The sequence below is a fragment of the Chinchilla lanigera genome, unplaced genomic scaffold (assembly GCF_000276665.1).
Source record: "Chinchilla lanigera isolate Chin_1 unplaced genomic scaffold, ChiLan1.0 scaffold00057, whole genome shotgun sequence".
NCBI lineage: Eukaryota > Metazoa > Chordata > Mammalia > Rodentia > Chinchillidae > Chinchilla > Chinchilla lanigera.
The window spans coordinates 3,416,192-3,442,994 of record NW_004955458.1 but is presented as its reverse complement, the minus strand read 5'-3'; the positions used below and the strand labels follow the sequence as shown (position 1 = coordinate 3,442,994).

At 39.2% G+C, this 26,803-nt stretch overlaps 1 protein-coding gene across 2 annotated transcripts in view; it reads left to right on the top strand.

The window, feature by feature from the left end:
* The window catches only part of Sarnp (SAP domain containing ribonucleoprotein), a 54,751-nt gene that overhangs the window by 8,199 nt on the left and 19,749 nt on the right, over positions 1 to 26,803 (top strand). For both annotated transcript variants that reach the window (XR_262968.2, XM_005397259.2), the window contains exons 2-9: positions 2,817 to 2,916; positions 7,664 to 7,710; positions 8,032 to 8,099; positions 11,648 to 11,699; positions 12,693 to 12,766; positions 13,218 to 13,246; positions 16,292 to 16,317; positions 17,502 to 17,570. Coding sequence is in view for 1 of the 2 variants with exons in the window: in XM_005397259.2 (XP_005397316.1) it covers positions 2,817 to 2,916; positions 7,664 to 7,710; positions 8,032 to 8,099; positions 11,648 to 11,699; positions 12,693 to 12,766; positions 13,218 to 13,246; positions 16,292 to 16,317; positions 17,502 to 17,570 (465 nt within the window). In the remaining variant the exon portion in view is untranslated. The remainder of the gene's footprint in view (positions 1 to 2,816; positions 2,917 to 7,663; positions 7,711 to 8,031; positions 8,100 to 11,647; positions 11,700 to 12,692; positions 12,767 to 13,217; positions 13,247 to 16,291; positions 16,318 to 17,501; positions 17,571 to 26,803) is intronic.

The following is a 26,803-nucleotide window of genomic DNA, read 5'->3' as shown; positions in this document are numbered from 1 at the left end:
TCTGAGCTCAGGCCAGAATCTCCCATTCAGAACAGCCTAAGCTGTTCCAGCTCTCCTTTTTCTGCTGGGATCTCTTGAGTCATTCTAAACTTTTCCCACAAATCATTCCCAAAGGCTCCTGAATCATATGGTCAGGTGTAGTCACAGCAATGACCCCAGTTCTCTGTTACCAAATTCTGTCTTTCTTTTCTTGTTGCTGAGACAAAATACCTGACAGCCAGTTAAAGGGGAAAAGGTTTTTTAGCTCACAGTTTGTAGAGGTTTCAGTCAATAAATGGCTGGCTCCAAGGTAGGGTGGCATATGGCAGAGGCAACAGTTTATGGCAGCAGAAGACAGAAAAAGCAAGGAGAGAGACAGATAGATAGACAGAGACACAGAGTGATGGAGACAGATCTGCGAAACTGCGAGTTGTCTTTAGAACCAAGCATCTTTTTGTGTGCTGATCTGTCTATAGGATGAGGAGCCTTCCTTTTCCTTTTTGTTCTTCTTGGATGGAAATTTTGTGCTTCATAAAATTAAGAATATATAGGTGTCAGTAAAGGCATTTATTAAGGCTTCAATATTTCCATTACTTCTAATTTAGAATTGTTTTGGTAGCCAATCATACTGTTAACTCTTTTTGCCTAAAACCCTGAGGTCCTTGTCCTTTGATTTATTCTTGAACTAGAACTCCCTCATCCAGTTTTGTTCCGTTGAATTTTTTTTCTGTTTCATCTTTTTGAGACAAGATCTCACTATTCAGTTTAGGCTGGCCTTGAGCTCACTTTGTAGCCCAGGCTGGTCTCAAACTCACAAAGATCTTCCTGCCTCAGCCTCCCAACTGGTGGGATTATAGGCGTGCACCACCGTGCCTAGCTTAGTTGAAGTTTTCATTTTTTTTTTTTGTGGTGATAATGGGCGTTTGAATACCCAGGGCTTTTGCAGTGGGCTACATTTCCAGCACTTCAAAAAATTCTTTAGGGGCTGGGGATTTAGCTCAGCAGCACCGCACCTGCCTGGCAAGAGCAAGGTCATGAGTTTGATTCCCGGGACCAGAAAAAAAAAATTTTTTTTTTAAACTTTTATTATTTATTTATTATTTCAAGTACTGGGCATTAAACACAAGGCCTTTGCACTGAGCTACATCCCCAAACTTTTTTTTTTTTTTTTGGAGACAGTGTTTTCCTAAGTCACCAGGTCAACCAGGCTTGGCTGCAACTTGAGATCCTCCTTGGCTCAGCCTCCTGGAGTGCTGAAACTATAAGCATGCAGTACCAAACCTCGTGGAGTTTTGAATCTTATGTGTAAGGTTGCATATGTATACTTACTGCTTTTTTGTTTGTGTGTGGTGCTGGGGTTTGAACCCAGGGTCTCAAAAGTGATAGGAAAGCACTCTTTCTGTGAGCTACACATCAAGCTTTTCCTTTAAAATAAAATCTTCATTATTGGCTCATTTTTTCTGAAGAGGGTTTGTTGTATGTTGTGTCCTTTAATTCTGACCATAATCCAATAATTCTTCCTCTCCTGTTGTCTGTATGGTTGATAAACCTACCTTTTATATCTTTAGTCAAGTGACTGATTTAAAAATCTTCAACAGGGGCTGGGAGTATAGCACAGTGGTAGAAGACTTGCCCACCATGTGCAAGATACTGGGTTCAATCCCCAGCACTGTAACAATAACAGTGATAAAAACAACTTCAATAGGACTTGATGGCATGTTGTTAGATATTTACTTACATTTTGATGAAGACTCCATAGTCATTTCATTGTTGGCATTAAACTAACCAACACATCTGCCTAATTTTCCAATGGTCTGATGTGTATGCATGTATATGGTAGGTTGGGATAACAGGTGTGTTTTAGTTTGTGTCCCACTGCTACAATAAACTACCTGAGCCTGGGTACTTCATAAAGAATAGAGGCTTGCCAGGCATTATGGTAGATGCCTGTAATCTCAGTACTTGGGAGGCTGAGGCAGGAGGATTATTGGGAGTTTGAGACCAGCCTGGGCTACAAAGTGAGCTCAAGGCCAGCCTGAGCTGCATAGTGAGACCCTGTCTTAAAAAGCCCAAAAAAGAAAAAAAAGAAAAGAGCCTTTCTTAGCTCACAACTTTGGAGATTAAAGTTCAAATAACATAGTGCTGACCATCTGATGATAGCCTCATAGCAGATGAAATCATGGTGCAATCAAATTTGAGGAAAGGTCACATGGAAAGACAGACAGGAAGCCAGAGAGCAGGGAGGGGCCAGTCTTGCTCTTTTGTAAGAATCACCCTTTCAACAATTACCTCACTGTAAGAAGTATACATTAGTTCTTTCTAAGGGCTGTGCCCCCCAAAGACCCAGACATTTTCCACTAGCTTTCACTGTTTGAAGTACTGTCACCTCTCACCATTCTCACACTGGGAACCAAGCTTCTAACATATAAACCCCTGAGGATATCTCATATCATATGTATACGATAGCAAAATGGTGGGAAGAACCTTGTAGATCATTAGATTTTCTGCCTGAAAGTTCATTTTTTTCATACAGTAGTTAACACAGTAATCTTAAGGAAAAAAACTTTTTCACTTGGAATTATTCATAAATGGCTAAAGATGAGATAATAAATAGACATACAAATAAAGTGTGATGTTTATTTTTAAATCTCTTTTGGAAAAATCCTCTGTTACATTGAATATTGTTAGAGGAAAAGCGGATCATTTAACCTAAAGTCTTGTTAGGATTAAGGGAAATTGTTTACAATTGAACTTGTTTTTTTCCTTCTTGTATTATCTCTTTTATTCATTTGGATTTATTCTGTTAACTAAGGAAAAGTTTAATTTTTTTTCCTCAGCTTGCTGAGCTAAAGCAAGAATGTCTTGCACGTGGTTTGGAGACCAAAGGAATAAAACAAGATCTCATCAACAGGCTGCAGGCATATCTTGAAGAACATGGTGAGTACTCTGTAAAGTCAGGATGATGTGAGGGAGCCGGATGTGGTGGTGCAAACCTGTAATCTCAGCACCTGGGAAACAGGCAGGAGGATTGCCACAGGTTTGAGGCTGGCCTAGGCTACATAGTGAGTTCAAGGCCAGCCTGAACTACATAGCGAGTCTCAAAAAAAAAAAAAAAATGATGCGAGGTGATCAATTTTTAGCCTCTGCTGCTTAGAAGCTTTCTTCTGAGGAGCCTTTTTAAAATTTTTTTAAAATTTTGAGGAAAAAAATCCCCAAATATCAAAACAAGATAATAGAGTAGCAGTGGTTAATACATTGCATATTGTTATCTTTAAATTAGTTACTCAGAGTAATATAGACAAATACAAAATATAGGCATTTAATTTTCCAGGCAATATTAGCACAAACCTTTCTTTTCAATGAAGTAAGAGAAATTAGTAGTATAACTGTCTTATATATATATGTACATATATATGTATGTGTATTTTTTTTTTTGTTTTTTGGCCTTCCCCTTCCATCTTTTCTTCTTTTCCCCCATCCTAGTTTTTCTTTCATTTTGAACAATTTCTTCCCATTTTACAATATCTGTTGTACATTTTGGATCTTACTTACTCTGTCAGCTTCTCATATTAGGGAGACAATACAATATTTACATGTGAGTCTGGTTTATTTCACTTATGATTATGGTCTTGAGTTGCATCCATTTACCTATAAAAGTCTCCAATTTATCCTTCTTTATGGCTGAGTAGTCCTCCATTGTATTAAAAAAATTTTTTTAGAAGCCTTCTTTTAAGGTCATTGTTGCATGTAAGCTTTTGATTAACAACGTCAAGGAAACTATTGTTGGTCATCCAAAGTAATGATTATAATACAAAAAAATACAATAAAACCTTGGTTGGCAGGCATAATTCATTCCAGAAACATGCTTGTAATCCACAGCACTTGACAGTAAATATATCAAAGCAAATTTCGCCGTAAGAAATAATAGAAACTCAGATGATTCATTCCACAACCTAAAAGTACTCATAAAAGTGATTATAGTACTGTAATGCAGTACAAAACTATAAAACACAAAGTACAAACAAAAATAAGCAAATTATCCTGCTCTTACCTTTGAAAGCCTTAATGGGTGTTGCGAAGGAGGTAAGAGAGACGAGGGTTATTGTGAAGGGTGACTTGCACTATCACTGATGGGATCACTGCTGTTTGTTGGCTCTCTAGCTCTTTTGTGGGGTTGTTTTTGTTTGTTACTTTGTTTTTTTGAGACAGGGTCTCACAATGTAGTTCAGGTTGGCCTTGAACTCACTATGTAGCCCAGGCTGGCCACAAACTTGTGGCAATCCTCCTGCCTCAGCCTCCCAAGTGCTGGGATCACAGGTGTGTACCACCATGCCCGGCCTGTTTGCTTTTAGAACACTTGCACAGAACAGGTTATTGGCAATGTAAGTTTTTTTTACTCTCTTTTTTAAAAGACATAGTTTTACCTCAACTTTTGTGTGTGTGTGTGTTTTGTTTTTGCTTTTTAAAGAAAAGGTCTTACCATGTTCTTCAGCCTGATCTTGAATATTTCAGTGTATCATTTAAAAGTTAGCATGGTAATGCAAAAAACATTAGGCTGAAAATTTGGAAGGTTTAAGTTTTATACTTTGTTTTGGTTGTTTTTGTGGTCCTGGGGATTGACCCAGGGTCTTGTGCATGCTAGGCAAATGGCTGTGCTACTGAGCTACACTCCCAGCCCAAAAGGTGTAAGTTTTAATTCCTTTTATGCTAGAAACTTATTAAGTAATTTAGGACAGTAACTGTTGACATGGCTAAAGGTCTGTTGCTGTGGACCCTTGCAGTCTATAAACCGTAATCTGTAGTTCCTCCTGATTAGACATTTTAAATTCTGCCTTTTAAAAAATAAAACAAAGTGGGCATAGTGGTACATGCCTGAAATCCCAGCTACTTGGGAAGCTGAGGCAAGAGGATTCTAAGTGTAAAGCCAGCCTGAGCAAACTAATAAGACCCTGTCTCAAAAATAGTAAAACGGTGAGGCTATAGCTTAGTGGTAGAGTGCTTGCCTAGCACATGTGTGGCCTCTTGGTTTAATTCCTAGTACCGTGAAAGAAAGAAAAAAAAAACAACCCAGCTTCATTAAGGCATATTACCCTCCCAGATTATATAAATCCCTTCTCTAATTTTTATTTATTCCCTTTTATTGCCATTACTCATTTCACTTCCTTCCAACTCACTTAGGCATCCATTCTCATCATGTTTGTTTGTTTCCAGCTCTTTTTAAAAATGTTTTATTTTGAGACAAGATCTTGCTAAGTTGCCCAGGCTGGGCTCAAACTTTCCAACCTCCTGGAGTGCTGGAATTATAGGCATGTGCCACCATGCTCAGCCCCAGTGAGTTTTACGTATAGTTTTTGTCTTGATTCCTATAAACCACATAGTGTTTGGTATAGTAGTTTCATTTATATAATTGGTAATGAGGCCGTAGCGTTATTTTATTTCTCTTTTTTGCTAAGTATTATGTTTTTTTAAAGTGGTATCTATGTGAGATGAGGTTATATAGTCATCTAATTTATTACACTTCTGCATTTACACAGTATGATTGAAATATGCGGTATTTAAATTTTTAAAAAAATTTTGCATTAAAAGACACACTGACACTAATCCCCCTCAGAGACTGCCCCCACTTGCTTCAGACGTACTTATCCCATTGTTCTTGCCACTTTCTGAAGCAGTTCTGAAAGTCATGTTTCGTGAACGTCTTAGGAGGCGAGATAAAAAATGTGGTGAAAGCTGTTGCTGCACGACACCCAGTGGAAAGGCAGGCCTGTAAAAACATTACAGTGTCTTCATTACCTTACTTAACAGATGTGGCCCCTTACGACTTCTGGCTCTTCCCCAAAGTCTAAATGCCTGTGAGAGGTCAGCCTTTTTAATCCATTCCAGACACTGAGGCAACCATGACAGTGCACCAAAAGGCATGAAAGAAGACTTCCAGAACTGCTTCAGAAAGTGCCAAGAATGAGGGGATGCGTGTGTTCAAAGTGAGGGAAATATTTTGAAGGGGGTTGATGGCAGTGTGTCTTTTGCTATAGTAAATTTAAAAACATTCACTGTATTTTCTAATCATGAAAAATATGAATACAGTAATACCTCAGTTCATAAATGCTTCTGTTTGCAAGCAATTTGGTTTATACACAAAAGTATTTGGCAGAATTTTACTTCTGTCCACAAACCATGTTGGGAGACAAACATGAATCACAGCCGTCTTCCTCACATAAACACAAATGCAAAATCATGAAAATCCCCAAAATCGGAAAAAAAACGGAAGTTTATAAATGGAGGTGTCACTGTATAGCCACTACATTTTATAATTCATCCGGTGGTAGATACCTGTGTTATCTCCAACGCTAAGCTACTATAAGTAATACTACTACTTATTATAATAATGTTAATGCTTTATGTGTGTAATAGTATACGGTGTACTAATAATGTGCTTGTGTGTGTATATAGTGTGCTATCAGTATATAAACTATATACTCTGCTATCAGTAGATAATATTATTCTGAATTACTGTTATTTTCGTACGTTCCTGTGAGAGTCTTTCTGGGTATACACCCTGGAATGGGATTGGTAATTACTATATATTCATAAGTGTACATGTACTTAATATGACTGGACAATGCCAAATTATTTCCCAGAATTTTTACTTATTTATTATTTTTGGTTTTTTGAGACAAGAGTTTTCCCATGTAGTTCAGGCTGGTCTTGAATTTACTCTGTATCTCAGGCTGGCCTCGAACTCACACTGGTCATCCTACCTCAGCCTCCCAAGTGCTGGGGTTACAGGTGTGCACCACCATACCTGGCTTGGAATTTCCTCTTAAATCTTCTCTCATATTACCAGTACATCAAGGTTCTCATATCTCCACAAACCTAAATTTGGCATTATCCTATCAAGCGGACTGTTTCTGCTAATTTCTTATTTTAACTTACTTTTCTCTATGAAAATAGTTTAAATGTTTTTGGTGTTCATGGTTCCTTTTTTTTTTCTTTTTAAGACAGGATTTCCCTATGCAGTTCACATTGGCCTTGAACACACTTTGTAGCCCAGGCTGGCCTCTAACTCATAGCAGTCCTTCTGCTTCAGCCTCCCTGAACGTTGGGATTACAGGCGTGCGCCACCGTGCCCGGCCTCCTGCCTCAGCCTCATGTTCCTTTACCCAGTTTTCTCTTGATTCGCATCACTCACTTGTCAGTATGTAGGCCTTCTTTTTTTTTTTTTTAACAGTGATTTTCTTGTTCTTGTTTTCGTTTTTTTTTAATTTGTTTTGAGACAGAGTCTCATTATGTAGTTTAGACTGGCCTTTAACTTTCAGTAATCCTCCTGCCTCAGCCTCCTGAGTGCTGGGATGACAGGTGTGTGCCACCATGCCAGTCGACTTGTTTTTTAAATAAATCCTTCCCCGTCACTGATTCTCAAGGATATTTTTTCATAATTACTTCTTAAATTAATTTTATAATGTGACCTCATCACATTTAGTTTTTCAGTCCACATGGAATTCACCTTTGTACTAAAGTTAGATAGAGATCTGGTTTTGTCTTCTCCAAATGTAGTGAGTTTGCTATTCTTCCTTCATTATTGATTCTGATTTTTGGAGAACAAGTTGATTATAATTTTAGCCTTAGCACAGTGATCAATATGGTTTATAGCAAGAGTTGACCTGAATATTTTAATATTCTTTAGCCGAAGAGGAGGCAAATGAAGAAGATGTACTGGGAGATGAAACAGAGGTGAGTTGGACAGAGTAACATTAGTCGCTGGCCTGGCAATATGCCACTGCGTTGACCGTGCTTAACGTCAGTCGTTAGATGCTAATGTATTAGGGAAGTCTGTGAGGGGAGTGAAGGTCCTGTGAGACTGGCTCATGTTGGAGCTCTGATAATCTTGTGTAGATGAGTATACTGTTGTTTTTTGTTTTTTGGAGACAGGGTCTGACTATGTATCTCAGTCTGGTCTTGAACTTGCAGTCCTCCTGCCTCAGCCTCCTGAGTGCTGGGAGATGAGTATTTACTCTTGATTTACATTAACCTTGTTGTTTCATTTGGTTTTAGGAAGAAGAACCAAAGCCTGTAGAACTGCCTGTCAAAGAGGAAGAACCCCCTGAAAAAACTGTTGATGTGTAATTATCTCTTTTATAATCTAAATGTAGAGCAGACAGTTCTTCTTTTACTGGGTTCAGAGTTCACTTTGTTTTACCTTTGTTCTCATTGTTCTTCTCATTTCTGATTAAATTGTACATTTTCAGAGGTGTCTACTTCAGATACATGAAGCAAAGTTGTTTTTCTCCAAATTCTGTAGTAGGTAGTTGGAACCAGGTGACTTCAAGCCAAAACACAATTTAGTTTTTCCTAGCCTTTGTTCTTTTGCAGGATCACCAAAATAGATTATTCTGTGTTAGAATCTGTATGATTCTCTATTCTGTTAACGCTCCTAAATTCTGTAAACTGTTGTCTTTACTGAAAAGTGTGAAACTGTATATAAAGAATCTCGTTAGAGAGGAGTTTTGGGGTAGAGGTAGTGTCTCTCGTATAACCCTGTGCCTGTGTTCTCTTCCTTTTTGCAGGAGGGGAGGGTGACTGTTACAGTAGAAAGTGGATCTGTCTGTTCAAGCTATCCCACAAAGTTGATGTTAAACTTCAGTTATTTGGGACTCTTGCCACAATTGTCTGACCATTTTGTATTATAGCAAACTAAGAGCAGTTGAGTCCCTCTTAACATTTTTGTTCCTTATAGCTGTACTAAAGGCATGTAATTATAAAAGGCAATGTAGGGCTTGGGGATTTCGCTCAGCGGCACAGCGCCTGCCTGGCAAGCATGAGGTCATGAGTTCGATTCCCGGTACTGGAAAAAAAAACAAAAAAAAGAAAGTGGCAAAAGGCAATGTATGTAAAAGTCATATGTTACATAGAGGAGTATAAATTGAAAATTAAATGCCTCTTGTGTCTATCTCTGTTAGAGTTTTTGGAGATTTTTTTTTTTTTTTAGTGGATCCTTTTTGGATATTTAACTGTGTATGTGTGTGTGTGTTCATGTAATAATAATTTCTTTTTCCCCCTGGTACTTTGGATTTCAACCTGAGCTGAGCAAGAACTCTACCACTGACCTATATTCCCAGCCTTTTTTTTTTTTTTTTCTTTTTCTCTTTTTGGAGACAGGGTCTTGCTATGTATAGTCCATGCTGGCCTTGAACTCAAGGCAGTCCTTCTGCCTCAGCCTCTTGAATGCTGGGATTACAAGTATGAATTACCATGCCTGTCACCAGCCCTTTTTAATTTTTATTTTGAAGTAGGGTTTCATTAAGTTATATAAGCTGGTCTGAAACAAAAGATTTTCCTGTCTCAGCAACCTCTGGAATAGCTGGATATGCGGCACCATACCTGAGTAGGACTTTATTCTCTCTAGATGTTAGAAACACTCTATTCTGTACAGTAATTCCTTTCATCAGTGTTCTGTTTGTAGATATTCAGATTACTCATAAAAGCAAAAACAAAAAAAAGTACTGTATGTCTTATCCAACTGTTTTTGTACTTACGAAGTATGTCCATAGGATAAATTCCTAGCATGAGATTTACTATATCATAGGGAATGAACATTTAACATTTTAATAGATTTTGCCAGATACTGCTTTGTAAAGCCATCATGTTTGTTATTATTTTAAACTTTTTTGTTGTTAGAGCTTGAACTCAGGATCTCATGCATGCTAAGCATCTGCTCAGTCAATGAACTATATCCTTAGTCCCCCATTATAGGATTATAATTCAGTACAGTGCCATGAGAAAATGTCTTGGTGGAAAAGATAAAAAACATGCCTGGCCAGGCATACTGGTGCATGCCTGTAACCCCAGGCCTCCAGATGCTGAGAGGGAGTGGATTTGTGAGTTTGCAGCTAGCCTAGGCTATATAGTGAGACCTTGTCTCAAAAGACCAAAACAAATAAAACAGAGGTGTTTTGAGGACTTGGACAAGGAGGACTAATGAGTATAATGATAATTTGCTTGTTTGGGTTAAAATTAATGAGGTTTGAAAATTTTAGAAGTTGATTATGCTTAGCATATGTGAAATTTGTAATTCTCTTATTTGGGGGGGTTTATTCTATTGATAATTTCTTTTGGGGGGGTATGGGAATCGAACTCAGGACCTTGTGCTTGCCAGGCAGGCACTTATGCCACTGAGCTATATCCCCGGCCCTTATTGATAAATTTTGAAACAAAGAAATGCAAAGTGTGTGGAGGCGGTAGTTTTGATTTTTAAAGGGATGGTTGTAGTAGTTAGATTAAGTATGTTCAGCAAGATTCTGGGTTCCTGTAGTTCGTGGAATATTTCTTGTATGTAACTGGGTAGGAGAAAATACTGTCAGTGAAGAGTGGAAATTTCCCATAAGTCCTAGAATGTGGTGTGTGTTTATTTCCTGTTACATTGTGCCTGAGAGAACTGGAATCTGGTAGGAAGACGCTTCCTGTTTCGGATTCCCTTTTTTGCCATGAAGTCTACTGCAGGGATTGTGTTTCAGGATGAGAATGTGGAGGAAGTCATTAGCAGGGGAGAGTGGGGAGGACTGCTCTCTTAATGACATTGGACTTCAAATAAAACATTAAACTTCTGAGCCTTTTTTGCCTGACCACGACAGACAAGGCTGGAAAGGAGGTAGGGATTTCTTTAAAAGTCAGAATTTTCAGGCCTGCCTTAGGTCCTTTGAATATTCAGAAGAAAATTTCCTTGCCTTATCTTTGTCCAGAAGTTCTGCACAAACGTGTCTGTTTCTGTTTTGATTTTTCTTCAGTCCAGGCGGTAGTCTATTGTAGGACTTAGTTATGGTCAGCAGGGGGCACCCGTTGCTTGTCTGTCAGGGGCCCTCCAACAAAGAATAGAGAGGGTAAGTTCCTGTTCCAGAATTGCTTCCTCTGAAGATGTCATTAAACCATTACTACCTTTCAGAGCATCAAATGGGAAAAGTGTCTGGGATATTGGAACAAAAGCCGCCCATGTCTCTAAATGAGGGACCTTAATGAGACTGGTTATGACCCACGGTTTTATGGGAGTTGTTTGGTGGAGAGTTAATGCCCTTCCATTTATTCTGGTACTTCCGAACTTTGTCTCCCATCCCTGTGGTCTCTCTTTTGTTTTGCCTTAACCCTTTTGACTGGTAACTTACCATGTTTTCCTAATTCAAACCCCCCTTATACCTTTTTCCCACTCCCTTTGGCATTTTTATTTGTTCCACTTTGTTTCAGCTAGAGCTGGGGTCCTGTGGGAGAAATAAGGCTTTTGTAAGAGGAGAAAATCAGAGTTTAAAGAGTACTCATTAAATGTTATTGTGATGAAAATTGAGAATTGAAGAGATGATCATTAGTCTAAAAGTAAATTTCAAGTTTCTAAAAGCAAATGAAATGATTTCTGGTCTCCTTTGCATGTTTCTCTGAGCCCAATATGTTTAACCGGCTCATTTCCTGATTACTTTCTTATACCTTAGCTAAAGTAGTTTACTACTATTTGAGCTCATCTCAGTAGATGAGAGTTCAGGAAACTAGAATTCTAATGAACTTCATATTTTCTTGAATTAAGGGGTAGCAGAGGGAGGCAGAGGATAAGACTTAGGTAAATTCTAAATGTATTTCTAAGGTTTTGGCTTAGAATATCAGTTAACTGATTTTTAAAAATCTTTTCTAGGGCGGCAGAGAAAAAAGTGGTAAAAATTACATCTGAGATGCCACAGACTGAGGTATGTATTCTGTTCCTTAATGGAATAGTCTTCATTTCTGTTTCTTACCCTTTTTTAGGTCTGCATCGTCATTTTAAACTTTTTATTTGTAAATAAGCTACTAACAAATTTTGGTGTTGATTTCCCTACCAGCTACTATTAAGAAAATATTTGGACTACTTTTGGAGTTGCAGTCTTTTTGTATATGATTCTGTAGTCTTAATGGTAACTCTAATATGTTTACAAATCTAGGTTAGTTTGAGTGAATTGTGCCTTGGAAAAGTAACATTGATATATCTCCCTCTTAAATTGTTACTTGCCTACAGATGAGATTCAGATTTCTTTGAGTTTTGTCTTGAGATCTCTGAAACCAGGTTTCAGTTGAGATCTTGTGCTCGGTTTTGTGCCTTCAAAGTAGAGAATCATTAGACTCTTTCAGAATGCCGTGAGACAGTGCTGCCTCCTTTCTCATTGGAAGAAGTCACTACGTGTTAAGGCAAACTATTTCTTTTATCTCTGGTCAAAGGTAAACCATAGTTTTTATGGTCTTGGGTTCATGCATAAAATAGGTTTTATTTTATTTCTTTTGTTCTTGAAGGCATGAATTAATGAGTCTTTTTTTGTGTTTGTGCTCTGGAAAACAGCTGTTTCATTTAGCCCTAAGATGGGTACAACCTGGTATCTTCCAGAATTATCAGTATTTTAAGTCTAGATTTTAAGAAATTACTTTGGCTGAGCGTGGTGGCACATACCTATCATCCTAGTGTTGCAGGAGGCTGAGGCGGGAGGATCATAAGTTCAAGCCCAGTTAGGCAACTCGTGAAACCTGTCTAAAAAATAAAAAGAGGTAGGGATGCAGCTCAGTTCAAAGATCCTGGGTTCAGTTCCCAGTATCTCCCCACAAAAATGAAAAGACAAGAAAAAACGTTAATCCTGATATTAAGGTACCATCTCTAATCAACTTGTTAAAATCAGAAATTGAATTTTTCTCCTCTTTTGTCTGTTACCACTCAGAGAATGCAGAAGAGAGCCGAACGATTCAATGTACCTGTGAGCTTGGAAAGCAAGAAAGCTGCTCGGGCAGCCAGGTGAGTGTCTGTAGCCCTTTGGACCTGAGATACTAGTGGTATGAAAGTAGAGCTGCGACCCTGTGTCTACGCTTTGGGTGTAACTTGATTTTCAGTAGAATAGTGGCCCTGCAGAAAGAAAATAAACGTTTTTGACCCCATTCAACACATCTCTGGTGAGACGGTAAGGTAGTTATAGCATGGGCTCTATCATTAAGTGGGGTGTTTTGTAATGGATGGAAATCAGAAATGGTCTGCTGCTCCTCACTCTGACATGGCTTTCTGTAGCTTTGTCTCTGGACTTTTGGTGAGAACAGAGTGAAGCTCTTTCAGGGGGTTGTTAGAATTAGCTAATGATCGCAAAGCTCGAGATCACAAGCGCGGAGTGTCACGTGTACACTTGGCACGGAGACGGACAGTCGGGAGTGTGAGCCCCTTCCTAAAGTTTCACTTGTTTTTTTTTTTCCTACAGGTTTGGGATTTCTTCAGTTCCAACAAAAGGTAAGAGTACAGACATGCTTCCCAGAAAGTTATCTTCATTTTCTTCTTTCCTGGCATAACAGATTTCATTTCTCCAAATTAAGGTAAAAATTATTAGCTATGGAAGTTTGTAGGAGGTTATAGCATTTGCCTTTTTGGTTTAAATAAAATTGTACTTAAACCTTCCTGGGCAAGTAAGAGGAGGTTCTGAAATTAGAATAGAAGGAGGTGCCAACGTATGTCTTCCTTAGACATCTTCAGAGAAGTTTCCAGTACCTTATTTACTTATTATAGTGTCCTGTCAGCATTTTTTCGTTTTGTTTTTTGAGACAGTGTCTTGCTATAACATTCAGGCAGGCCTTGAACTCAACTGTGTACTGGCCTCAAACTCACAGCACCCTTCCTGCCTCAGCCTCCTTTTTTTTTTTTTTTTGTACTGGGAATTGAACCCTGGACCTTGTGCTTGCCAGGCAGGCGCTTATGCCACTGAGCTACATCCCCGGCTACTGTCTTAGCCTCCTAAGTGCTAGGACTATAGGCATGCGCCACCATGCCCAGCTGCCTAAAATATTGTATACCTATTTAGTGCTGTGGGTTACTGTAAGTGGTAAAGGGAACAGAGTATCTCTTATCTTAACAGTTTTACTTCAGGAACTTACAAGGTAATAATCTTGGATGTGCTCATCTGCTTAGCCTTGAAGATTGTCACAGCATTATTTGTAGTTATCAGTAACTGGAAACAACCAAATGTGCAATACAGAATTGGCTAAATAGGGGGCTGGGGATTTAGCTCAGCGGCACAGCACCTACCTTGCAAGCGCAAGCTTGTGAGTTCGATTTCCGGTACTGGAAAAAAAAAACAGAAAACAAAACAGAATTGGCTAAATAAATGTGTGCCATAGTATAGCAGACTCTATTGTCTTAGAAATATTTTAAAATATTTGTCAGAAAACTGCTAAGTGAAAAAACAGCTTCCAAAATTGTATTAAGTATGTTCCTATTTTATTCATAAAAGTGTGCATGTATGGATGAGGTAAAAAGATTAGAAGGGCATATATTAAATTCTTAATACACAATATTTCTGGTAGAATTTTAAGTGACTTCTTCTTGCTTGCTTATATTTTATTTTTTCTCTAATTTTTAAATTTTTTTTTTTTTTGGTACCGAGAATGCTTGTGTTTTTAGAAGCTATTTAGCTGGGCATGGTGGCTCATGCAGGTAATCCCAGCACTCGGGAGGCTGAGGCAGGAGAATCGCTGTGAGTTCGAGGCCAGCCTGGGCTATAAAGTGAGCTAACGGCCAGCCTGAACTGCATAGTGAGACCCTGTCTCAAAAAGACCGCCCCCCCCAAAAAAAAAGCTGTTTAATGCATATGTATTATTTTATAATTAGTTACAGGAAACACTTACTGTTTTTTTAAGAAAAAGAACATAGCATCCTGGCTTGATGGTGCATGCCTGTAGAATTGCTGGTTTGAGCCTAGCCTGGGGCAGTTTAGCAACTTGATGAGTGAGAGCCTGACTTAAAAAAGGGCTAAGGATGTAACTCAGTGAAAGGCCCTGAATAAAACCCAGTACTGCAAAATAAAACAAAACCAAATTTTAAAAATATAGCCCCTGTTCTGAATTAAAAATTTAAAGCTGGGTGTGGTGGTGCATACCTGTAATCCCAGCACTCAGGAGGCTGAAGCAGGAAGATCCCCGTGAGTTCAAGGCCAGCCTGGACTACATAGCGAGACCCTGTCTCAAAAAAAAGAAAATTTAAATATTGTCTCCTAATCTAGTCTGGTCTTCCTAGTCACCTGTCAGTTTTTAGTGTGTTGAGAAAATGTCCCCCAATGATCTTGTAGTATTTTTTGGTTGACTGGTTAGTTGGTTTTTTGAGATAGAGGGTCTCACTGTGTAGTCCAGATGGACTATGAACTTGCAGAGATCCTCTTGCCTCAGCTTCCCAAGTGTTAAGATAGGTATGTGCCACCACACCAGGCAATCTGAGAATTCTAACTGGAGGTTGAGTCCAAGGCCTTCACATTGAGCTATACCCTCCTGCTCGCCCTTTTTGTATTTGTTTTGGGATAGGGGCTCAGTAAACTGCCCAGGCCTGGCTTGCACGTTGATCCTCATACCTCGGTCTCCCAGAGTGCTAGGGTACCAGTCATAAGACTGAAATTACTTAAAATGAATTCTGGAAAGTATGAAATAAATAATTATCGACTAGCTGGGCAAAGTGGCACACGCCTATAATCCCAGCACTGGGGAGGCTGAGCCAGGAGGGTGTCTGTGAGTTCGTGACCAGTCTGGGTTACATAGTGAATTCAAGGCCATCCTGAACTGCATAGCAAGACCCTGTCTCAAAAATTAACAACACTGCCCAGCAAGTACAAGGTCGTGAGTTCGATTCCTGGTACCGGAAGAAAAACAAACCAAGAAAAAAAAAATCAACAACAACAAAATTACTGACTAGTTCAGGATTAGGCCTGTAAGTTTTTCTCTTTCTCTCTCTTTTTTTTCTTTTGGAAGACGAAGTTTCACTATGTAATTCAGGCTGGCCTTGAATTTGTGGTGATCCTGCTGCCTCAGCCCCCTAAGCACCAGGATTATAGGCGTGTGCCATGACACCTGGCTGTTTTTTTTTTTTTTTTTTTTTTTCTGGTTTTTCTCCGGTACCGGGAACCGAACTCACGACCTTGCACTTGCCAGGCAGGCGCTTTTGCCGCTGAGCTAAATCCCCAGCCCCCACCTGGCTGTTTTATTTGTTATGTACATGTGTGTGTAAGTTTTTGTATGGGTGTTATGTTCTCATTTCTCTTGGGCACATATATCTAGTAGAATGGTTGGTCATATGGTAACTGTGTTTCGCTTTTTGAGAAACTGAAAAGTCACATGTTCACAGCAGCAAGTGTAGACGTGCTATCGACAAGTGTTTTCTGCCCATTCTTATCATCATAGGATAAAAGGATATTTGTCCCATATACTGTTTTTATGCTATTCCAATTTGATTTGAAGACTGTTGACGTCCTTTATGACTTCAAAAAATATTAAATAAAATTTTCGTTTGATTTCTTAGGTCTGTCATCTGATACCAAGCCTATGGTATGAAGTCTTTTTTCTTTTCTCCCTTGCAGAGCTAGATAGTAACTATACAGTTAGTTTTAAAGTTAGAGATCACTTTCTCCCCAAAGCAGAGAGTTCTGAGCCGTGAATTTGTTGACTATTTTCAGTACAATATTATATGTCCTAAATAAAGAAAGAAATTGTTTTGGGGTATAGAGAGGTCAGGAAAATTGGCCACATATTCTACCACATGTTTTCCATTCTACCGTGTCTCTTTTTGAAAAGATGGTTAGATTTTGTTAGCTAAAAGACAATCCCTTTGTCTTATGGAACTGGAGTTTTAAGCCTTGTCTGATGGCTTTATTTATATATTTTCGTGGTATGAGGGGTTTGAACCCACAGCCAGACAAGAACTCTACTACTGAGCTGTATCCCCAGCCCTCCAATGGCTTTAGATAATGTCGTCTTTTAACTACCGTAAGAAGATTGATAGAAGCAATTTATGAGCTCTATTTGTAGATGCTATTTTGGTATTTTTAAAATTACCTATTAAATATAAAATCACAGAGTAGAGAATGGTGGAATGGCTTGGGCCATAGTCTGCATGTTCAGAAATGGAGACATGAGTGGTAGAATATGTTCAGCCTTATGAAATCTGCTTTTGGGGATATTATTCAGTATTTTAAGTGAAGTTGAAATACTTCATTATTGTTGTTATTAATTAAAATATGCCAGATCTTATGATTGCAAGTCTTATATATACCAAGGCTTCCAAGAAAAGGGAGGGAAGAGAATCGAGTTGAGTAGTCGTGGTATACTTGAAAATGTGAGCACTGCAACTGTGTTTGTCTTTATTTGAAGGTAGAGTTAAGAACTGTTCGCAGAGGCCATTTATAGGAATTGATGATTTTGGACTGGGGTGATGGACTTGTTTAGAGGGGATGATTTATTACACGTTTGCTTTTTCGAGCAGTGTTTGGCATGCAGACTTTGATCTTCAGCCTTCCTTGGGCTCTCATCACCTTTGATGAATGAGGGAGACAGGGCTAAGTCTTTTACTACATCCCAGAAGAGGCCTTTTACTAAGTGGAGTGGGTGGGTGTTGCTTAGCTTTTGAGTTTGGGACGTAGCTGTCTTTTAATACTGAACTCAGCTTTGGACTATAGTTTCTGCCTTCTCTATTTCCTGTGTTGATTTTTAAATGTATTCCTTTATTTTTGTAGGTTAACCTGGATAAGCTAAAGGAAAGAGCACAAAGATTTGGTTTGAATGTCTCTTCAATCTCTAGAAAGGTAATGTAGACTGGGTGAAAGTGCTGTTTTTGCAATACTAGCACCGCTTGGGGGACTGTCACAGACTGGAAATAACACTCCTGGGAATGTGGCTGGCTACTCCGCACTTCATTTCAGAAGATCTTTTGAACACTTGTGTCACCTTCCTCTCTCTGAGTGTTAGTTACATTACAGGAACCGTTTCATTATTGTGTTCAGCAGTGCTTTCACCCAAGCCGTTAAAGCATAGTCTGTATTTCTCTTGGTTAGGATGTTGAATACAGTAGTGTTAAAACTTATTGCGTATACTTCTTATGATATAGGCACAAGGAAACTTAAATAATAAGGCATGTCTATAATGCTGGTAGTGTCTAAGAGCCCAGAGGATTTTAAGCTTGAGCCCAGCCTGGGGAATTTAATGATATACTGAGACCCTGTCTCAAAAGATAAACAAGGAAGGCTGGTGATACAGCTCAGTGGCACAGCACCTGCCTGGCAAGCACGAGGTTGTGATTTGATTCCTGGTACAAAAACAAAAAAGTCACCAGGATATATGTAGGTGTTGCGTTCTTTTCAGTAAATGTAAAGGTATCCTGTGAACCTTTTTATACTTTATTCTTCAGCTCTGGAAAATTTTCTTCAGTTACTTTCTTAAGTCCATGTTTTCCTGAAAATAAGACCTAGTGAAAATAACGAGCCTTGAATACTAGAGATCAAAAATACCAATCCCACCTCTGGGCATGGTGGCACTCTTCTGTAATCGCAGCACTTGGGAGGCTGAGGCAGGAGGATCGCTGCAAGGTACAGAACAGCCTGGGCTACATGGTGAGTTCAAAGTCACCATGAACTACATAGTGAGACCCTGTCTTTAAAAAAAAAAATTAATTAAAAAGCCAGCCCTAGTTATTCTGCCATTACTGTTCTCTTGCTTAGTGTCTACTCTGTAAGGCAGGGAAGGCAAGAATAGGCTGATTGGGGCTGATTTTTTTGATCCTTAGTTTTCAAAGCTGATTTTTTTTTTCTGGTTAAGTCTTATTTTCAGAGAAATAGGGGATTTTTATCTCAGCTCCATTTGCTTTGCCCTGTTTCAGGTATTCCTATTAAGTATCAATATTATCTCGTGGACAGGCCCTCTGCTTTTCTCTTTTTCTCCTTTTTGTATCTACATTTCTTTGGCCTTTTCCTCTGCATTCTGTGAGAATTTTTGTTTTGTGTTCATTTCGGATGAGATTGGGTATGTTCAGGGTGGTATGGCCATTGTTTAGCATTTATTTCAGCAATTTTACTTTGTGACTGACCCTGTTTGCATGCCTCCTTTAATTCTCATAAAATCCAAGAAATCTTCCATTTGCTCTAATACCACCTGCTTTATAATTAATCGTATACTGCTAATGAACTCTTTTATAAGATGTTCAACACTTTCTAGCTTATCTATAGAAACCAGTACCTGTTTCAAGAGGAGACATTTTTCTGATTACATAGCTTGGTTCCTTCTGAACTGTTGTGTTATGACCTTTTCAATGACCTGTCTTCACAGTGGAGTCCAGAAACAGAGTATATGATTCATTCTTATTTATTTATTTATTTATTTATTCAGACAGACAGACAGACAGACAGGGTCTTGCTATGTAATTCAGGCTGGCCTCAAACTCTGGGCAGTCCTCGGCAGTCCTCCTGCCTCAGCCTCCCTAGTGCTGGGATTATAGGTGTGTGTCACCATACCCACTTTAGTATATGATTCTTAAGCCATGTAACTTAACTGGGAAGAATTATGATAAACCAGAAGTCATTTGTGTTGTGCTTGATAGTGAAGGGGATGGGTGCCTTGGATCTGTGGGTCCCTGTTTCACATCTGTCTCCCCTAAACCCCTTTTTCTGGCCTTGGGATTTGAATAAAGGTCTTCCTATTGCTAGGTAAGGTTTGACCGCTGACCCACACCCCAGCTGTTTTCTTTTTTAAAAAAATTTTGAGACAAGTTCTCACTAATTTACTAGATTGGCTTCAAACTATTGAGTGATCTTCCTGCCTTAGCCACCTGCGTGCTGGGATCACCATGCCCAGTAAATTTTTTAATACTTGTAGAAAATATACGTCTTAGTTACTTTTCTCATTGCTGAGAGCAACACCCAGAGTTAAAGGAGGAAAGGTTTATTGTAGCTCACAGTTTGTAGAGGTTTCGGTTCATGATTGGCTGGCTCCAAGGCAGGGTGGCGTGGCAGAGGAGCATCACAGAGGAGAAACAGTTCATGACAGGCACAAAAGCAGTAAGTGACAGCAGCTCTCTTTCTGTTGCTTGTATTCTATCCAGGCTACCTGGCCTGAAGGAGGGTGGCACCGAGACCCAAGGTGGTGGACCCTTAATCCTAGCATCACGCCATGAATCAATCCTAGTGTCACATCCTTAATCCTAGCATCACATCCTCTCGCTCCAACTCCCTCTCAAAAGCTCTACCTATGACAGCACAGGCTTTGGGGAGACATCTAGATACAAGTCATAAGATTATATAAACAGTTGCAGGAGTAAATCTGGAAGGACAGAAATTGGAAAGGGAATAAGAGATAAAAGCAGTTTCTCTTTTCAAGTAACTTTCCCTGTAGAATTTAGTGTTCTGTATCTAGTTGCAATCCTGAGATTGCAACTGACCACTTTCTCCATTGAGAGTTACCTATTCCAAGCCTTGTGCTTGTCTGTCGCTAGAGGTAAGTTGCTACCACATACTTGGTTGGCCAGAGCTTGTGATATCATTATGCATACACGTATAGGATGGCGAGGTTGGCACATTTCTGTCGACGTCCTTGTGGAGTTCTGGGTTCCAGTACAGCCGGTAAAGTTTGCCCACTTTTCTTTCTTTTTTATAGTTCTCTGGACACAAATTTCAGTTTGGTATGGAACAAATAATGAGAGTAATACAAAGATCTCTCTTTCCCATCCTAGTATTCTGAACAAGACAGTGGGAAACCCATCTCCTATTCATACCTTTGCGCACGCACGCACTGTAAGTGTGCATTTGCCTGATCCAACTCCAGGCCCCACTTGCTTTCTCTTTCTCTTCAGCCTTGGCTGTGGGACAGCACACATGAATAAAGAGCAAGTGTGTGAGAGCAGATGAGCCAAGGGTCAATAGTATTTATGACTCATTTTTAATTTTATTAATTATTTTGGTGTTTTGAGAAAGGGCCTCAGTATGTAGCTCAGGTTGGCCTTGAACTCACTATGTAGCCCAGGCTGACCTCAAACTGATGGTGATCCTCCTGCCTCAGCGTCCCAAGTGCTAGGATGATAGGCGTGTGCTACCATGCCTGGTGATTTTTTTTTTTTTTTTTTTTTAAAGATAGCACAATCTGCTCATCTCTCAGTGTTTGGGGTTGACAGCCTGCACTTACTACAGATATGAGGAAACTGCGTTCCTGCTGTTTTTCTAGGCTGAGTTTTGCATGACTGCTCAGTTTTCAGCTCCATTAGTATCCTATAAACATAGGCATTGCACAGAAACTTAAAGAAATCTGGTTCCCATATTCACACCCCTCCCCATTATCGTTCCCTTTTCCCCTGCACAGTAAAAATCTGTTCATGTTTCCAGCTCAGCTCTCAGTGAATAGGATCCTGTTGGTTTAGGATAATGAGAAGTGACAGGGCAAAGAATAGCACTGGCGTTTATAGACATTTTTTACAGAAGAGGCTGTAAATTGTCCCTTCCAACTCTTTGGACTATTTGAGGATAGAATGGCATGCCTTTTCTCATGTAAGACTCACGGTGACTATGTGCTAAGAAACCTCTTACCCTCTCGAGTAAAACAAAACCCAGATAAATAAGATCTGCCTGGTTGGTTCTGATTGATCACCAGCTTCATTTTCAACCAAGTTTTGTGCTTGACTGGTTGGGGTTTTTTCCCCCCTCTGTCAGTTTTCCGTGCCTCCCAAGAAAAGTTAGTGTTTGAGTCCGTTCTTTTAGTGAAAGACAGGACTTGGCCTGACGCGAAGGAACACATCTTTAAAAGGAATAAGAATTAGATAGAGGAAATGAAGATGGTAAGCCAGTTAAACTGATACATGCTGGTCAAGATACTAGTTTTGGTAAAAACTATATAGGCTTAGAGTTGTAGCATTAACTGATGTAGCTAATTTGAGTGTATCATTTTATTTTTTTCAAACGTTGGCATACTTGGAAAGATAAATTTGGTACTTTAAGAGGTTGTAGGAAATCCATCTAAGTGGGTGGATTCAAAACAAAACAAAACAAAAACTAGCCCAGGCACTCCACACAACATTGTAGTGTGGTTGATACTCTTCTGCCTTCCCAGGAATATATAGGGCAGTGGTGGTAAACCTATGGCGTGCGTGCTGCAGCAGGCTATTCATATCATTGAAAGCTCTAAAAGGTTCACCATCACTGGATAGGGCATTTGGTACTGATTCTGATTCCTTTTTTTTTTTTTTTTTTTTTCCTGGTGCCGGGAATCAAACTCAAAACCTTGAGCTTGGCAGGCAGGCGCTGTGCCTCTGAGCTAAATCCCTGGCCCCCTTGATTCTGATTCTTGATTAGTAGTAGAAGATATAAGCATCTTGCATCTTGCTGACCTTAGTATTAGTATCTCTTTCCTTTTTTCTGTACTAGAGTACCACCAGGTTTTTCCTATGTTTGTAGTGCTTCATATAAGTAACTGTCTTAAGTTATTTTAAGGCCTGTATGTCCTGAAAAGGCTACTTTTTCTCTGGCTTGTGATTTTTGCCTGTTTTCTTCCCTCCTGACTGTGGTCTGTGTGACACAGTGTTAGAGTATAAAAAGGTTAAAAAAACTTACCTTTCCACTGACCGCTGTTTCTTGTTGAGGCTGTAGCTGGAATATTCTTGAATAGCTGCCGTGATAATTTTTATAAGCCTTTTGTATTACATCTTCATTTATTAAGTTGGGTGGAGATGAACTCTTTCAGAGTGAGAGATAGTCAGCCTTGTTTATGGAGAGCTTATCACTGATACATGTTGTGACACGCCCCCCCCCAAGAAAGCTGGGGTAAAGTCACTTCCAAGCACAGGAAAGCACCTGTTTCTTACCATACAAATTTCTTTTTTTTTTGTTTTTGTTTTTTTGTTTTTCTTCCGGTACTAGGAATTGAACTCATGACCTTGCGCTTGCCAGGCAGGCGCTGTGCCACTGAGCTAAATCCCCAGCCCCTTACCATACAAATTTCATAGTGGCTGATGGGAGAGTGGTTTCAGTTTATGCCCCTTTAGAAGGCATTCTAATTTTATATTGATTTTCTTTTATTGTGTGAAATAAATGAAGAACAGTTTTGGTTTTTCCTCTCCTTTGTTGCTGAATTTGGTGTAGAGGTTAACCATTGAAATGTGGACAAAAGAATTAAGTTCATACTGTGGATTTCCAAGTGAGTCACTAACCTTCTCAGATGGTACACAATTAGGACTTTTTAGTTGGGTATGCATGTGCAGACCTTTTTAAAAAAGAACTGGAATCCTGCATAGGAGGACATTTCCAGCGTGGAATTTAAGAGCCAAAGGGACTGTTAGTTTAAGCTATGATGCAGAGTTTCGTGGGATATTTTTAAAGGAGATGGTAGTAGAAGAATTAGGTCCCAGAATAAATGGGAAAAGTAACTTGCTGAGTAGGTTTGAGTTCTTTCCAAAAATACTCAAAGCGGGAGTGCCTTGGCCAAGTACAGAATTTAGTATTCATTATCCTTTCTCCTGGAGCGCCATGGAACTCAGAAAAATGCAGATAGTAGAATTAGATATGGGCAGAAAACGGCACTGTAGGCCCTGCTAGTCATTGTATCTGATTGATGAGGACTTTGGGGAGAACTCCCCCTTCATTCCTTGTTGTCAGTTTTCCCAAAAAAGTTGTGTTCTTGTAGCTTGGATTAGCAGGCAAAAAGAGATAAGAATTGGTTATATACGGAGTGTCCTCAACTTGGAATGGTTTGAGCAAACAATTTTTGACTTGGTGACAATGTAAAAGCAATGCACAGTCAGTAGAAACAGTACTTCAGATTTTGAAATTTGGTCTTTCCCTGAGCTGCCTTTAATTTGGTAAGATACTCTTGTCATTAGCAGCAGGTTGTAGCTCCCATTTTTCCATGTGATCATCAGGGTAAAAAGCAATGATATTCAGTAGGTTAGATATATTAAATGCATTTTTATTTAAAATGTTTTCAATTTAAGATGGGCTTTTAGGGGATATAACCTCGTGTAAGATTGCAAGTATCTGTATATGGTAGACAGAGATGACAGTTGAGAGTAGGTGTCATGGAAGATGAATTTTAGGAAGATCTAAGACCAGAGCTCACATAGTGTTCAGGATTTCTTGAGTAGTGTTTCTCAGAACATTGTAAGGCTCGACAAAAATTTAACCTCTCCTTTCAGTTTGTTTCTAATTCACAATACTTTGAAAATAAATAATATTTTCAAGGAGGTACACAGAATGTATAATTTTTTTTTCTTCTCTTCCTCCTCCTCTGTAAGATAAAAATGTACACTACTTTCCCTCTACCGGCCCAGTGGAACAAACCTTAAAGGAGTGAAGAAGGAGCTGTTTAAAGAGCACACAATAGAGGAAACTCTCTGACCTCAGTTTATCCTGTCATCTGGTTCTTCGTTTGTCCCTGCTGAGGAACAGAAGTTGTCTTTTGTCTGTAACACAAATACATCTTCACCTCCCTCTTTTCCCACTCCCCCTCCACTCACTCCTCTCACTCCCCTCTATTATGGTCCCAATCAATGATGTCATTATGTGTGCCATTCAACTGCTGTTGAACCACTTGGCTTATAGGAATTTTGAAGAGCAAAGGGGCAGAATGGAATTTTTCTTTCCTCTGCCCAGGGCTCTTGAAAATGTATTCTGATTTTAACTGGAGAAACAGGAGTGGAGTTTTTCTTTGCTTAGGTTCTCCTTCTACTCTTCCACTGTGCTCTAATCCGCAGACACGCTTTTCGTGTACTTATGTAAGAGGAAAAAATAATCGAACAAGAAATGTTAGGGTATAAATTGAAATGTTTAAACGGAAAAGTTTTTAAAATTGGGGATTAAAAGTGAAATATTTGATGCTATGTCACCATTCGTGGTTGGTGTTTTGCCGTGTTTACCATAAACTGGATACTCAAGGAGTTTCTGATAGGGGGTTAGACCTCTCTCTGTCAGGAAAGGTAGGTGGTTGAGACCACTATGCTCTTGTCCCGTTTGATGTTGTTTTTTTTTTTTTCTCTGATTTCATGTATTCAGTTTGAACCCAAAGAACAAGTAAAATCACTTGTTTCTAAAAATCACTCTTTTCTTCTGCTCAGTTCCCTACTTCCATTAATATCTTTGCATGCCAGAATCGGTGAGTTTGATTAAAAAAACAAACAGACAAGTTTTATACCTCTCTGTGATGTCTACTTTTCCCCAAGAGTCAACAGCCGGGAAAAGTGTTTCTTTTACTTTTACTTTAAATACTTTCGGTGGTTTTGCCAGTCGAGTTCCTGTGGTGAGACATTTCCTAAGGTGGCGTTTTTTGATTTATGGAAAAAAAAAAAACAAAACATACAATCAAAAAATAAAGTGAGTGTTTGAGTTTTTTAAAATTACAGTAAATGGGCCAGGTATGGTGGCGCAGGCCTATAATACCAGCACTGGGGAGGCTGAGGCAGGAGGAGTGTCACAAGTTTCAGGCCAGTTTGAACTACATAGCTAGACTCTGCTTCAAGAAACAAAACAAAATTACAATAAAATACGCATTTCCGTTAATCCCCCTAAAAATACTCCTCCTTACTTTTTTTCCCCCTCCTTTTAATGTACTTGTCCTATTGTCCTTGCCACTTTCTGAGGCAGTTCTAAAGTCTTCTTTCTTGACTGTCTTTATGAGGTGTGATCAAGGATATTGGTGCATGCTGCTGTGGAATGCGGTGTAGTGGAAAGGCAGGGCCGCGGAAACATTACAGTGAGGTGTCCTCATCTGTCTTACTCACTGGATCTGACATCATGTGACCTCTTCCGAAATCAAAATGACCATGAAAAGTAAACATTTTAAACCCATTCAGGACATTAAAGCAGCCATTACATCGCAACTAAAGACATGAACTGTTTCAGACAGTGGCAAGAATGATGGACTAGCCGGGCACAATGTCTCACACCTATAATCCCGCACTTGGGAAGCTGAGGTAGGAGATCGTCATGAGTTCAAGGGCAGCCTGAATTACGTAGGGAATCCCTGTCTGAAAAAAAAAAAAGATGAACTGAATAAGTCTGTTTGAAGTAAGGGGAGTATTTTGAGGGGGATTAATGGCAGTGTGTGTGTCACTGTATTCTTTAACAGGTGTTGACCATATTTTTTGATACTTTACAGGTTAGTAAGATACTTTTTGTTTTTGTTTTTGTCTTTTTGAGACAGGGTCTAGCTGTGCAGTTCAGGCTGGCCTTGAGCTCACTTTGTAGCTCAGGTTGGTCTTGAACTCACAATGATCCTCCTGCTTCAGCCTCCCAAGTGCTGGGATTACCAGCATGCCACCATGCCCAGCTTTAGTAAGATGTTTTAAAATCTAAATGCACACCATATTTTTTTTAATCATACCTGTTCAGGCAAATTATTTTTTAAAGCACATTATATCTGGTTGTTTACCTAGTTCAGGTGTAACATTGGTGTGACCAGTAGCTGACCTGGCTTTCATAAGTGGAACAGTATCTACTCCCAGATGCTCCCTAGCAGTGGTGAGATTTGTGCTAATGATCTGACTGAGTACTGTGTAACCATCCTAAAGCATCTGTATGGGAAGAAAGAAAATGGTACGGGCTGTTTTTGTGGGAGTTTTTGTTGTTTGTGTTTCTAGTTTTTTGGTAGAGCATTTTGTTGTTCAAAGACTCCTCATGATGTGAGAACTGTAGCAGTTAAGATACATGTTAATGCTTGAGAGTAATAGTGTTCTTTGGACTGGCGCTGATAAAAAGGGTAACACTGTGTACCTATGGTCTCAGTACAAATACGATTTAATAATTGTATGTCAGTTGAATTTTTTTGTTTGTTTTGAGATAGGATCTCGCTGTGTAGTTCAGGTTGGCCTTGAACTTACTGTCTAGCCCAGGCTCAACTCTGATTTCCTTATGTACTCAGCAAAATAGCAAAGTTGCTCTTCATGTCTAAGAATGATGATTGTAAACTAAGGTTTTTAAATATAATCCTTGAGATCCCTTGTTAAAATCTAGAAGATTGTAACTGCTTTCTTCCCTTTTTCTTGTCTCATATTTTTAAAAATCAAAAAATATGG